At 47.2% G+C, this 14,633-nt stretch overlaps 1 protein-coding gene and 1 non-coding gene across 2 annotated transcripts; both read left to right on the top strand.

The window, feature by feature from the left end:
- The first annotated feature begins 1,033 nt into the window (after positions 1-1,033).
- Positions 1,034-6,540, top strand: NR0B1 (nuclear receptor subfamily 0 group B member 1). The gene is made up of 2 exons (XM_053891739.1): positions 1,034-2,213; positions 5,432-6,540. The coding sequence occupies exons 1-2, from the start codon at positions 1,043-1,045 to the stop codon at positions 5,674-5,676; spliced, it is 1,416 nt and encodes a 471-aa protein (XP_053747714.1). The 5' UTR covers positions 1,034-1,042; the 3' UTR covers positions 5,677-6,540.
- Positions 6,541-13,900: 7,360 nt separating this feature from the next.
- LOC128774047 (U6 spliceosomal RNA) lies at positions 13,901-14,007 on the top strand. The gene has a single exon (XR_008418511.1). It is a non-coding gene; the product is annotated as a U6 spliceosomal RNA (small nuclear RNA).
- Positions 14,008-14,633: the final 626 nt, after the last annotated feature.

Here is a 14,633-nt window from a genome sequence, read left to right on the forward strand (position 1 = left end):
GGTGGTGAAACAGTTAGTTACACAACAGGCAGGTGGTGATGTGGAGAGACCCACTGATCTCAGCGCCTGTGGAGAACTCAGGGAAGAAGCCTGCGTGGCAAGAGAGGATTAAAGGATCCAGGCTTCCTGAAACCTGTGTTTCTCATTATTCAGTTAGGAGGGGTGGAAGAAGAAATGTTAATTACACAACTATCCAAGGTAATACCTCTAGAAGAATCCAAAGTTCTCACTGTAGCAACATTTTAGCCCCATTTTGGCAATATTATAGCCCCAAACATTAGCCACTGTTACATCCTGGTCACTCTACCAGCTCTTTAACACAGCATCTATGACAGACTGGGTGCTGGTAAATATCAAATGGATTAAACAAAAACGCTTTTGACAGCATCCCTAGACCAGTGCTTTTCAAAATTTAAGGTGCATGCAAATCCCCCTGGGGCCCTCGTTAAAATGCAGATTCAGAGTCAGAAGGTATGGCTGGGGACTGAAATTGGGCATTTCTACCAAGTTACCATGTAATGCTGAGAGCGCTGGTCCAAAGTCTGTATTTTTCAAGTTCTCTGAAAATGAGACCTCCCTATACATATGCAAAACATAAGTTATGCAAACTTTGATCACTTAATGAAAGTATGCAAAGTTGGCACAGAAATAGATTTTCCCTCCTTTATTAGGCACCTCTGCCCTCCCAATAAAGGGAGCAAATTATATGCCCGGGTTCAAGGGAAAGAGTTGGAACAGTGCCCCCAAATACCTGCTCCCTGCTCTCTTCTCTGTCTTCCAGAGGCAGGGAACGGTGTAATGAGACGAAGGAAGGGTTCAGGAGCTCCCCTGCCTCCGTTCCTCCTCTATTCCCAGCTTTTAAGGAGCATCTGCCCCTTCGGAACCGCTGAGGTCAAGGGCGAACACACCAGAGCACAGCGCCGCGCCCCCCTCCGCGCCCTCGCCCTGGCGGAGACGGCCGATGCGCGTGCGTGCGCGCTTGACATAAATAGATCCCAGGCGGCCGCCACCGGACAGACCCGGGTTCCGGGCACCACGGGCCATGGCGGGCGAGGACCACCAGTGGCAGGACAGCATCCTCTACAACATGCTCATGAGCGCGAAGCAAGCGCACGCGGCTGCGGAGGCGCCCGAGGCGCGGCTGGGGGGCGCGTGCTGGGGCTGCTCGTGCGGCGCGGAGCCCCTGGTGGGCAGAGCGGAGCTGCCGCGGGGGCGGACAGGGGCGCTCATGTACCGCTGCTGCTTTTGCGGGGAAGACCACCCGCGGCAAGGCAGCATCCTCTACTGCATGCTCACAAGCGCAAAGGAGGCGCAAGCGGCTGCGGAGGCGCCCAAGGAGCGGCCGGGGGGCGCGTGCTGGGGCTGCTCGTGCGGCTCGGAGCCCCCGGTGGGCAGAGAGGAGCTGCCGGAGAGGCGGACCATGGCGCTCATGTACCGCTGCTGCTTTTGCGGTGAAGACCACCCGCGGCAGGGCAGCATCCTCTACAGCTTGCTCACGAGTGCAAAGCAGACGCACGTGGCGCCGGAAGCGCCCGAAGCGCGGCTTAGGGGCGCGTGGTGGGATCGCTCCTACGGCGCCCAGGGCCTGGGGGGCAGAAATGCGCTGCCGGGTGGGCGGGCAGGGGCGCTCCTGTACCGCTGCAGCTTTTGCGGGGACGACCACCCGCAGCAGGACGGCATTCTCCACCACTTGCCCATGAGCGCAAAGCTGGCGCACGCCGCTCCCGAGACGCAGCTCGCGGCCCCTTTCTGGGACCCCCAGTGTGGCGCACAGCGGCGGGTGGCCCTCAAGAGTCCACAGGTGGTCTGCGAGGCTGCCTCGGCCGGCCTGTTGAAGACGATGCGCTTTGTCAAGTACTTACCCTGCTTCCAGGTGCTCCCTCTGGACCAGCAACTGGTGCTGGTGCGCAACTGCTGGGCGCCGCTGCTCATGCTCGAGCTGGCTCAGGACCGCTTGAACTTCGAGACGGTGGAGATCACGGAGCCCAGCCTGCTGCAGAGGATCCTCACCACCAGGCGGCGGGAGACCGCGGGCGACGAACCGCCGCCACTGTCCCCGCTGCCGCCACACTTGGTACGGCCGCTGGAGGCCGGGCATTTGCCGTCTGCCGCTGAAGTCCAAGTCATCAAATGCTTCCTTGCCAAGTGCTGGAGCCTGGACATCAGTACCAAGGAGTACGCGTACCTCAAGGGGACCGTGCTCTTTAACCCAGGTAAGGGCGCAGCCTCGGCGCAGGCTTTTCTCTGTTCAGGAAAGCGCTGGGCAGTGCGTACCCGGGGCGCAGGCACTGAAGAGTTTTCTGTGGTCAGGGGAGTGTCGAGGCACCAGCGAAGAATCGCGAGTGACTCCGCAGAGTTGGGGGAGCTCCCGAAAGCACTCCTAGTGGGTGGGCTGCTGCCAGACACTCAGCAGAGAGCAGGGAGGTTGTTTGATGAGGTTTATTTTCTCTCTACCCCTTTCTGTTACTAAGGAAGAGTTTGTGCCTGCAAGAAACAGGGCTGTCCTTACGCTCTAGTTTTTTAAATCCAGTAGTATAGCTTTAAAAAAAAAAAAAAAAAGTTCGCGTTCACCGCAAATTCTGCAACGTGTCTTCCTGAAACGCAGTTCTGAAATTTACTAGAACTTTTTGTTCGAAGAAATGTACGGAGGCTGGCAAGAAAGTAAACATTACTTAAGGAGTTCTATACCATCCCCCGAGGGCACAGCCATTCAGGACACTGGACTTAGTGTTTCATGGTTCTGCCCCTGAATGATCATTTTTACGGTCCTAAACAGCTGGACTATCTCATCCTCTGAGTGTCTTTATCAGGGCACCAAGGGGGCAGGGAAAAAACACCAGCAGGGGCCCTGTCTCTTAGAGCTTGCAGAGACCTTAGGCACCTCTTAAGCCCCTCTACCGTTCATCCTTACTCCACCCCATTTGCAGGTTAGGTAGCCTAGTCCCACAATAACCGCCAGTGAGTCGTGGAGCCCAGTGAGTCGTGGAGCGTGGGTCTCCTGGGCCCCACAGGATGTCTGCTGCAACACTTTCAGGTTGTTACGTGCTGGACACTCTGCCCCACACGGTGCAACCGAATCATGAGAGAATATCTCCCTGGACCGCCCAGCACCTTTTCTTGAGTATGTTATACTACGAGAATTGTGTTTGACCAGAGTCCCTCCAGAAAGGTCACAAGCGGTCACAAAGTTTCCAGGCAACTTGAGTTGGGATAGTTTTTATAGTGTTCCCTTAACACCTTTTTTTCCTAACAGCAAGAGTCTGTGGTTATGTCCTTGCCTCTTGCCCAGTAGTTTTTTGAAAGGGTATAGAGCAGTATTTAATAGGATAATATTTCATTCAGAACTCACATTTCCGTACCTAGAGATCTCTGCTCATCCCAGCCATCATAGTACATCACCTTTTGCCGCTATCATTCTTTTCCAAACTTGGCTGTGGATAAGGAATGCCACGGAGTGTGGGGAGAGGCTAGTTCAAAGTCTTACCAGGCTCTTGCCTAGAGGTTCTGACTTGGTAGCTGTGGTCCAGGGCCTGTGAATCTGCATTTGTAGTAAGTGCCCAAGGTGGTTCCTAAGATCATTTGTGAAATAGCGTTTTCTCACTCCTTCAGTCAGTGTTGTTAAACAGCAACCACATGCCTTGTTATGTTGGAATAAAGAAAGGCAGGGGCTCAGCTTCCAGAAGTTTGTATTCCACGAGTTCCCCTCTTGCCCTCCACCCTGTTTTGTATACTTTGGTCACACACACACACACACACACACACACACACACACACACCATCTCTCTCATTCTCTCTCTGCTTTTCTGAATGCTCTCACTGAATTCAATCAGTTGAGTGTGTTTCAAACAAATGCACCTGCTAATAAGCGTGTGGCCTTTCTTTGATGTTTAGCCTTTTGTGTGTCCTGATCTTTGTGTTTAAACTTTTTTTTTAATTGTGGAGTCCATTGGTCTGCATTTTCTCTTTCCTGAATTTACTTTATAGGCATGTCTTTTGGGAGGGGGCAGTGTAAAAGGAGGGTGAGTTCTGAAAGCAGAGGAAAGTGACAGGGAATTTACAAAATGAGGTTTTAAGGAGCCTGAATCTGGACCTAGAGGAGCTTCACATTGCTGGTGGTGGTTCAGGCAAGCCTCTTCTTGCCTACACCAGTGGAATTCAAACAATAATACGGGGTCTCAAGCCTGGCTAATGAGTGTAGGTACTAGGGGATGTTAATGTGTGTGGCCAGTGTAGATGGAGTACAGATGTGGCTTTATTTAATTGTCAATATATCAGATACATTTGCCTATAATAGGAATGACTTGCCTATTACTATTAGTAATTTTTCAAAGAATGCTGGCTGGTCCTGCTAGTCTGTTGGTTACTAGGGTGTTATTGAAATAGTTAACTGCTGGATTTTGTAGGAAAGGGAAGGAAACTTGATTGTCTTCATCACTGAGAACTTTTAAACAGCACAATAAATTCGCAATTATTTAAATACAAGTTAAGGAACTTGACAGTAATATACCTGTCATGCAGCCTCAAAGACAGCCTCCTCTTACCACCTTCTTGATAAAACTTGCAGGCACGTTATCTTTCCTGCATTGTATTTCATTCAGTTTTACTGGGGTTTTCACACTATACTGCAAGGAGGTCAAGCATTCCCTGTCGGTAAAGTTACTTTTGAGCCATATGGTGATCCATGATGTTTGCATGTTTACTTTTTAACCTTTTAAAGACCTCTGACTTTAGTAGACCTCTTTAGTATTATTTTAAAAATGATTTTGCATTAATCATTAGAATCAATTTTTTTAAACCTTCCCCAATACGGAAATCACAGTACAATGAGCTAAATGGCCAGTATCTCTTAAATTCCTAAAGGCCTGGAGACTAGAATCAGCCTGTAGGCAAACAGGATGCAACTCAAGAGTCACTGTGGCCGTGAGGTTTACCACCATCAGCTGGCTAATCACTGTATTGGTGGGAAATTCAAGGGAGGATGCTAAAATATTTGTCATCTGGCAAAACCTGTAGTCATTCTCCAATGGCCTGTTTCCCATAGGTAAAATGTAGAGTGCTCACTTCTGGAAACAATTTTAATGTCTTCCTATTTGCACAGTAAATGGGAGCCTTGATTCATTAAGTGATATTCTACTGTCCTATTGAATAAATGTGTATCTGTTGGCTCCGGCCTAGCAGTTTTCAAATGTGAGGCTACAAACACAGTAACTATTAAATAACTATGTGATAGTTCATTCTTGGAAGCATTGCTTCTGAAAACTTCGAACTGGTTTGGCATTTTATCCTTGTTCTAGAAAGCCCTTTGCAGTAGGAAGCTTGAACTCTTGTTTAACGTGGGAAGGGGCAGAAATGGGTATATTTAAAAAGCGAGCCAAGGATGCTGAGTGAGCTATTTCCAATAAAGAGACTGTTCTCTCTTTTTCTCCTCCAGGCCTGCCAGGCCTGCAGTGCGTCACGTACATCCAGGGACTTCAGTGGGGAACTCAGCAGATACTCAGCGACCACATCAGGATGACGCACAGGGGGCACCACATCAGATTCGCCCAACTGAATAGCGCCCTCTTCCTACTGAGATACGTCAATGCCAATGTCCTTGCGGAACTGTTTTTCAGGCCCGTCATCGGTTCAGTCAGCATGGATGATATGATGCTGGAAATGCTCTGTGGGAAGTTATGAAGGTGTGGGGGCCACACGGGTGCAGTTGACAATGAGAGAAAGATAAGGAACCGGAAGCAGAACAGTGTAAAAAAACATAATGTAAAATAGACTTATTTTTCTATGCATATTTTTGTATTCGATTAAAGAAAAACTTGAGTTCTAGACCCTTAGAAAATCCTCTGATCCATACTGTTTCATCGTGAAGGAAAACGTTTACCAGCAGGTAACACATCTCTGTCCATCTTTGAGAAGAGGGCAGGATGTTACTGTCATAACCTCTTTTCACACTTTTAGTGACTCTCTCCAGTGAACCTACTACAATCAAATCTGTAATAGTAAGTTATAATAAATGTTAAGGTGTTAACCATTAACTTGATTGCAAAAAAAAAAAAAACCCAGAGCTTAAGCAAGGCTTCAAAAAATATCAAAAACCTAGCCAACAAAAACAAAAATAAAGTTACCTTTGGAGGTGGCACCATAACATTTAATGTGAAGACTCTCCTTGCACCAACTGGAGTTAAGTGGCAATCTGTGAGCACAGAGACACCTGAAAGTGAAGTCAGAGCTTTTCAGAATTTTAGTTTAAGACTTTATGCAATAAAGTTCAACAAGAAACTTGTATTCTATACGGAGGAGCTACAGTTCTAGAAAGCTCAACATTGTTATAAACCCCAAATGGTATCTCATCTTTAAGATACATTACATATGTAACTGTCACCTTGAACAAGCATGGCATAAAATTATTAAGGGACTTGATTGTTGACTCTTGCTGCCCCTATGAATGTAATCTGTAGAACTAATTCTTCCTTATCCGTGGATAAAACTTAAGGCATTAAATGTTTATCCACTCATAGGTAAGAAATTGCCCATTAGTGATAAATACATCTAGCCCAGGCTACTGACCTGTTGCAAGAAGCCTTAAACTTTAGTGCAGACCCCTTTAGCGGTCTGGCGAATGCCTGGACATCACAGAATCAGGCTCTGAGAATATCGCAGCAAATAAAATACTTAGGATTGCAAAGGAAATGAATTGTGTCAAAATATAATAAAAATTGGGGCGCCTGGGTGGCTCAGTTGGTTAAGCGTCCAACTTCAGCTCAGGTCACGATCTCGCAGTCCGTGAGTTCGAGCCCCGCGTCGGGCTCTGGGCTGATGGCTCAGAGCCTGGAGCCTGCTTCCGATTCTGTGTCTCCCTCTCTCTCTGCCCCTCCCCCGTTCATGCTCTGTCTCTCTCTGTCTCAAAAATAAATAAAACGTTTAAAAAAATATATATAATAAAAATGTTAAATTTCAAAAGTATTTTAAAATGTATAATGTATATGCTTCTTTATCAACACATTAAATAACAAACTGGTGGCAGGTCTAATATCTACCTTCATTTCAAAGAATGGGCCAATATCATTGAAATTTCAAGATAATTCACAACATCTACAATATGATAAGAAAATATGACCCTTCCATTGGTGACTGACTGCATTGGGGGACCCCAAGATCACCAGCCCATTAAGATGTGCTAGAAGTTCTCATGGGACACCATACAGTTGTGTTCAGGGCCAAGGCTTAACACGGTGATGTGGGCAGGGTATACAGCTGGCTCACAAGGGGAAGAGGCACAGGCAGAGTACAGAGGAAACCATGTGTCCATATGCAAGTTTCATCTTGCTTTTCGCTTCCCATGATGGGTCACACAGAGCACACTCTTCCCTAGCAGTGAGAATGGAACATATATATGATATTTCTGCCCAGGGAAGCTCTTTGAGACTCAGAGTATAGGCTTTTTTATTGGGGGCCACTCACATAGACATCTTTTACCTAGCGCGTACCAAAATTCCAAACACACAGAAAGCAAGCAAATGCTCAGTATAACCCCCACTGTTGGCACATTCTAGGCCCGGTGAGTCACTCTCAGGCTTGACAGAAGGGCAAGGAATGCTCCCAGACTGAAGTTCCCCCATGTCGGCCAAGGGTCAGCCTTGCAAGGAGGCTGAGGACAGTCTCACTCTTGCTATGTTTAACTCATCTGCATAACCCGCTCCCTTGGCCCACGGCCAAGGTGTCTTTACACAGTTATCATCAGTAGGACTCCACACAACAGGTTGAGGCCAGCCTCCAGTAGTGGTCGCCCATATGCCCTCTGGAGGTTCTGGACTTCGCGAGTTAAAACACAGACCAGGAGCCACAAAGCTCTTAGAAACCCAGGTGGCTTCCTTCATAACTTCCTGTATGAACCCCTAAAAAAAAAAAAACCTGGCCTGAGGAGTCGATTCTAGCCCAGCAAGGCCTGGTAGGTAAGATGAAGCTATTCCCAAGCCCTCCAAGGCTGAGGCAGTGTTACGATAGGGCACACATCCATCTGAGAGGTACAATCCCCCAGGTTACATGTGTCCCTGGAAGCAAAGGGCTTACAAAGTTCGGGCGCCCCACACAGGATGTGCACTGGTCATGCGGTAAATGCTACTGGGGGGGCCCCCAAAGTGGCTTCCCACCCCCTCCCCGTGCTGCCTCTCACCCGGGGGTTCTCAGGTGCGCCTTTCAGAGGAAGTGCCCGATGTGACCAGCTCTGAAGAGTTCCATCAGCAACACTAGTCTGTCGCCTGCTGAGTGTAGAGGGCATGTGGGAGTGCTCTGCCGGTCCTCTGGAATCTGAAGCACTCACGGTCGGTCGCTGGCACAGGCGACATGGTTTTCCTCCAGGAAGAGGGGAGAGCTTCCGGGAGCAGTTCTGGAATAAAAAAAGATCATTTATGGTCTGCCTCCACTGCCATGCCTCCCCGTATACCAAGGTTTCGTGGTTGTTTGAACATCAGTGTGCCCCACTCGCTGATCCTAAATTTACAGTCTCTCCTAATCATTTCTTTTTTTGCCCAGACATTTCGTTTGGAAGGGTTGTATGCAAGAGGGACACGAGCATTTGCATGGGATAACATTTCTATTCGACTTAACCGGAAAGACACATCATATTCAAGAACTGGCCAGGGTAAAGAAATGGTCAGGATGAAATCCTGATTTTTCAGTATTTTTTAAAAATGGGTTCACATCACCTCTCCTGTCCCCAGACCTCTCGTCCTGGTCATTTATCTGGTGAGCAGCCTAGAAAAGACCCAGCCCTTTTCTGGAGACAGCTGCACTGAATGATCCAACCGCCTAAGGTGGGTGCAGCAGGAGAAAGGTGAGGGGTTGAGTCAGACTATCAAGTCATTGTTGCAAAATGCAACTAATCTGGAAAGCAGAACATGGTCAACAGCAGTGACACATCCTGCCCCCAAGGGGTTCCAGAGTCAGTTCTGTCAGAGGTGGGTGGAGGGTCACACACACACACACACACCCGCCCCCAGCTGGCAGCTTTCAAGAGGAATCACAAGTTAGGAATGCAGTCACTGTCCTCATCGGAAACACAGAGCCCTTCTGAAGCTTCATTATATACGGTCTCATTGGAGAACAAGCCCTTTCCTTAGGCATCCCCAAGTGACCCAGCTGGTCTCACCACCATCCATTTACATTTTCATAACTACGACCCAATAGAGGGGTGTCCTAAATTTCCAACAGTCCCAGAGTCTGACTTCTGATCCCTGAGCCTATATCTGCTTTCAGTTGAGCACAGCTCAGTGCTGGGCGAAACAGCCCAGGGCAGGCAGTATCAGGTTTCAATTTGGGAGTCAGGTCCAGAAAAATAGGATCTGGAAAGTCAATAAATCAAACATGCCAGCAGCTTTTCCTCCACAGTGGCAAAGCTGAGACACTGTAGAGCCAGGCACTTGTGTTCTAAGTCCAAGTGATGGGCGAGGCTTTCCCACGCACTTTTTACCTTGTCGGTCTTAGGATCCAAATTGCCCCATGCACGACTCTGCCCACCAGGGGCCAGAAAACCATCAGCTCCCAAGGGTCAAAATCGGATTTTACAAGAAGTCATTAGCAAAATTAAAAAATGCTGTATAAAATTCCCAAAGTGTATCTTCATCTGGACATTGGCTCCGTTTTTCCTGAGAGTCCAATAGCCAAAACCATAGCAAAAATCATCAGTTATGGAGACTTGTTTCCAATATTATGAGTTCAAATTTCAAACCGCCCACCTGTGACAAAAAGCAAGGGAGCTGTGGCCCATTTACACTTAGTTTTTGCAGCTATCCCTGGTTGAGATGACCCCTCTAGCATTTATGAAATTGAAAGCATAACGTTCTACATTATTTTTTTAAATCATCTATCCAGATACAAGAGCCACAAAATGCAAAGCTGTGATTTAAATTTCCTTTAAAAAAAAAGAATTACAAGTTTATGCAAGCCCCTGAGATTAAATTCACCATTTACAGGGTTCACATCGTGGCTGCCAGGAGAATCCAGCAGGACTATGGGCGGGGACCGCTGCAGTAGCAGCTAGGCTGAAAAAAAAAATGGCTGGGGTGTTTTTTTTTCTCATTCTTTTTCCTCCGCTTTATCTAAAGCCCTGCTCTGGCCTTTTTTCCTCCCACTTAGAGGACAGAGCAGGCACAAATTAATTTTTATGTTTGGCCCTTTCTCCCCCTGCCCAGAGGAAGGAGAGAGCCAAACAAATCATCACCTGAGCTGTGGCTGTTGTTCCCTTACGGTAGCTGGAGGATCCAGTGAGTGAGCCAACTCTCCTAGGAATGGATTCTTTTGACACTGCATAGGTTAACTTTGACCTCTGATCACAAACATGCCGCATACCATGGGAACGCCACAGCCACTCGCCTACGAGGGTTTTGTCATGACCTGCCCCCACCCCACCTCTTTCTTTCCCCAGAACGAGGTTGTGGCTGTGTATTTCAGTGGGTTATGTAAGTCAGCCAACTCCACCATTGTGTTGGAGGTCCCCGCGACCACCCCACATGCAAATATTTCGCTAGACGGTCTCAGGGCACTTGCATATAGCTGTGATCACAGCTAATTTATAGTGAGGCAGAGAAGATAGCCAGCCAGAACGGAAAGGAAAAAGATATAGGTGGAATCTGAAGGAATCCTCTGCAGCCTTCCTTCCTCCCCTGAGGGGTCATCCAGGATGCACTCTTCTCCCTCGACCCCCCTTCCCCCAAACAAAAACTAGCAACGTGTGTGCACTGTTTCTTCCCCAGGGAGCCCATCAGAGACTCAGCGTCCCGGGCTTATACTAGGGCTGCTCACAAAAGCACCATCCACCGCTCATGTAAGAACTCCAGACTCTGAGCAGCAAAGCTGGTGCTCGGCAGAGGCCACACTGTCTGCACAAACAATCCAGGTTCAGGGAACCACCCTGATCACTGAGCGAAGGGTGGAATACTCCCGAAATCAGAGTCCCTAGATTTAAAAAAATTTTTTTAACGTTTATTTGTTTTTGAGACAGAGAGAGACAGAGCATGAACGGGGGAGGGTCAGAGAGAGGGAGACACAGAATCGGAAAAAGGCTCCAGGCTCCGAGCTGTCAGCACAGAGCCTGACGCGGGGCTCGAACTCACGGACCGCGAGATCATGACCTGAGCCGAAGTCGGCCGCTTAACCGACTGAGCCACCCAGGCGCCCCAAGAGTCCCTAGATTTAGCCACGGGCCAGCCTTGCCAGCGGGTCTTTCGAAAGATAATGCTCCTGGGCTTGCTGTGGTAATTCTTTTCTCCACAGGCACTGCTAATACTTCTGTGTTGTGTTACATGCATCCGTAATTAAAGGAGAGGCTACATTTCCGTGACAGGTTAACAAAAATAACTATTTTGTCCCCTTCAAGTTCACAGAGAGCCCAATTTCCATCCATTGGCTCCTTCAAGAGAGGGAAAGTCCACCGACTAGTGATTCAGAACCAGTGAGATTTGATGCCTCATTTTTTTTCCCAGTCTGAGACTTTTCCAAGTTTCCTGCCTGCAGCGGACAGCAGGGGCTTCTAATCTCCGCCCCCACTTTGTAGCTCTAGTTGTACTTCCATATTTGCACGGGATCACAGCGTTGGAAGAAATCAGGGAGGAAGAAGAAGAACACTACAGAAGAGTTCTCACCTGGCTGATTCAAACCTTACAGTTTTCTCCGGCCATAGCAGATGTTTCACGTTGACTCTCCTCGTGGGCGTTTGCAGAGATTATTTGGAGAACTTTCTTCATGTTTCCCTCAACCCTGATCTCTTTGCATCTTCTTCAGTCCCTAGAGAGCTCGCTGTCTCTCCAGCCCCTTCTGCTAAGTCTTTCCACCCTGCCGGGCAACTCTTTGGGACAGGGTCGAAGATACACCTGTGGCAGCATGCCTGTGCTCTCTCTCTTCCCCCCTCTGGAAGGGAAACACTCTTTTTTGTTGTTTTTTCAGTTGTGTGTGTGTGTGTGTGTGTGTGTGTGTGTTGTTTTTGTTTTGTTTTGTTTTGTTTTTTTGCTCTTGCAAGCTTTGAGAGTGTGGTTGCCCAACTCAGCCACCGGTTTCTGTGCTCCGCTCTTCTGTGTTCTCCGTAGCCTGTCTGTTGCCCTCAGATTTCCCGGCGAGAGACCCACACTAATCCATGGTGTTCTCCAAGCTGCAAGGACACTGATTAGCTCTACAAGTTGCCTCCTTAAAGTCCTTCGGTTGACTTCAGTTGCAAGGGCAAGTACGTCTGCCACTCCACCTTTGAGGTACCCTCAGCTTTCACAAAGGGCTCCCTCAAACATTCCTTTCACCTTCCCCATTTCCATACTCAGATGTGGGCGAGGGATTAAGGATCATGTAAACTCTGTGCTTCCTGCATCGTGACTGTAAACCTCATTCAGCTTCTTGCTCTCTCTTTGGGCCTCGGCAGAAACTTGTACAAGAGTCCTCTTTTAACATCTGAGTACTAATGTGCATTCGTTGGCGTTCTGTTCCTGAGCGCTTGAACCTAGGGTCAGCATGTGATCCCCGCGAGGGTCTTCTCTTGGCATACAGGATATTCCAATCTTTGTCTTGATTGCACCTTCTTCTCTTTCACTCTCCTGTTTTTAAATTCTTTTTCTTATAAAATTATAAGGGAAGAGTGCAAGAAACGATTTGAATGTTTCACAAACACTGCCATGGGTACACCAATGTGGCAAAACTGTAGAAATCCAACTGCTGTTGGCGGGCAGGCAGCACTGTCCTAAGAAAGATCCACATGTTCTGTCCTCAGGTGATAGATGAAAGTCCACCTTCAGCACAGGAAAAGCAGTTCTGGGGTTCCAGTGGATACTCCACAGAGCTGCTGATACTATCTGTAAGATTAGTTCGGTTTACAATATTCTTCTTTACAATTGCTAACATATCAGAGAGGTTCACACCTTAGTCAGAATTATTAAATTACATGTCCTTCCTTTTGAAGGACGACCAAGAGGAGGTGCACTGAATAAATGGGAATAAATGGGAGTTTTTGTCCCTACCGAGGGAGAAGAGGATTTTTGGATTAATCTTCTTAGGGAATTTCCATCTGGATATAAATAAGAGGTTGGTGGAAAGATGGGGGGGGGGGCAGATGAGAGGGCCTGACAATAGGCAGAAGAAGGTCTTCGGATAGAAGTGACCATGACCTAACTAACTTCCTACTTAGAAATTCTGTCTGGGTGACTGCAGTGACCCCACTTTTGCTGCCCTCTTTTTCCATCGTTGGTTAATGGCACCCCCTGTGACACTATAGTTACTGTGTCATTTTGACTCGTTTTCCCATTGCGTTTTGGGAATATATGATGAAACTTAGCCACTGAAGTGAAGGGGAGTGACAGACTACTATGGAGAGAAAAAAACCCCATATATATTTTCTACAGAAAACAGAATGTAAAGATAAGTAGAACAGAAGTAGGAAGGTAATACACAGCAGAGGATGGGCAACAAAATAATTATGAAAAGGGGAAAAATAAATTTGTAATATAAAATGCACTTCAGATTGACCTAAAATAGCCTACATTGTTACATTGTTTGTTTTACTCCTACAACGGGGATGCAAATAACCATGGTATATCTCAAATAAAAAAGTTAAAATTGATTGTACCAAACCATGTTTTGGGTGCTTTTCATGGAGTATACATTTCAATCCCTACAATACCTCTACAGGTTAAATACTATCCCAGATAAGTAAGTCAAGGCTCAGCAAGTGGGTATCTTTCTCAGGATCCCCTCACTAGCATAAGGCACGGCTGGAATTTGGAAGTAATCCTGTCTCATGAGTGCCTCTCAGTTCCCATCCCTAGACTGCACTGCCTCCAGTGTAGCTGCAAAAGTGACATACAAGTAAGTCTATCTGCGACACTTTGTAGAATGCATGGAACACACCTCATGTTAATATCCAGGTAGCCAAGTGCTAGCTTCGGCAGCACATATACTAAAATTGGAACGATACAGAGAAGATTAGCATGGCCCCTGCGCAAGGATGACACGCAAATTCGTGAAGCGTTCCATATTTTTTGGTAAAAGAGGAAGCTGAGAAAAAGAGAGATAAAAAAATCCAGGAGTATGAGGGGAAAATTAGAGAACTAAGTGATACACTAAAAAGAAATAATATACGCATAATTGGTATCCCAGAGGAGGAAGAGAGAGGGAAAGTGCTGAAGGGGTACTTGAAGAAATAATAGCTGAGAACTTCCCTGAACTGGGGAAGGAAAAAGGCATTGAAATCCAAGAGGCACAGAGAACTCCCTTCAGACGCAACTTGAATCAATCTTCTGCACGACATATCATAGTGAAATTGGCAAAATACAAGGATAAAGAGAAAATTCTGAAAGCAGCAAGGGATAAACGTGCCCTCACATATAAAGGGAGACCTATAAGACTCGTGACTGATCTCTCTTTTGAAACTTGGCAGGCCAGAAAGGATTGGCACGAGATCTTTAATATGCTGAACAGGAAAAATATGCAGCCGAGAATCCTTTATCCAGCAAGTCTGTCATTTAGAATAGAAGGAGAGATAAAGGTCTTCCCAAACAAACAAAAACTGAAGGAATTTGTCACCACTAAACCAGCTCTACAAGAGATCCTAAGGGGGATCCTGTGAGACAAAGTACCAGAGACATCACTACAAGCATAAATCATAC

This window comes from Panthera pardus, unplaced genomic scaffold, assembly GCF_024362965.1.
Source record: "Panthera pardus isolate Hobbes unplaced genomic scaffold, ASM2436296v1 HiC_scaffold_27, whole genome shotgun sequence".
Lineage (NCBI taxonomy): Eukaryota > Metazoa > Chordata > Mammalia > Carnivora > Felidae > Panthera > Panthera pardus.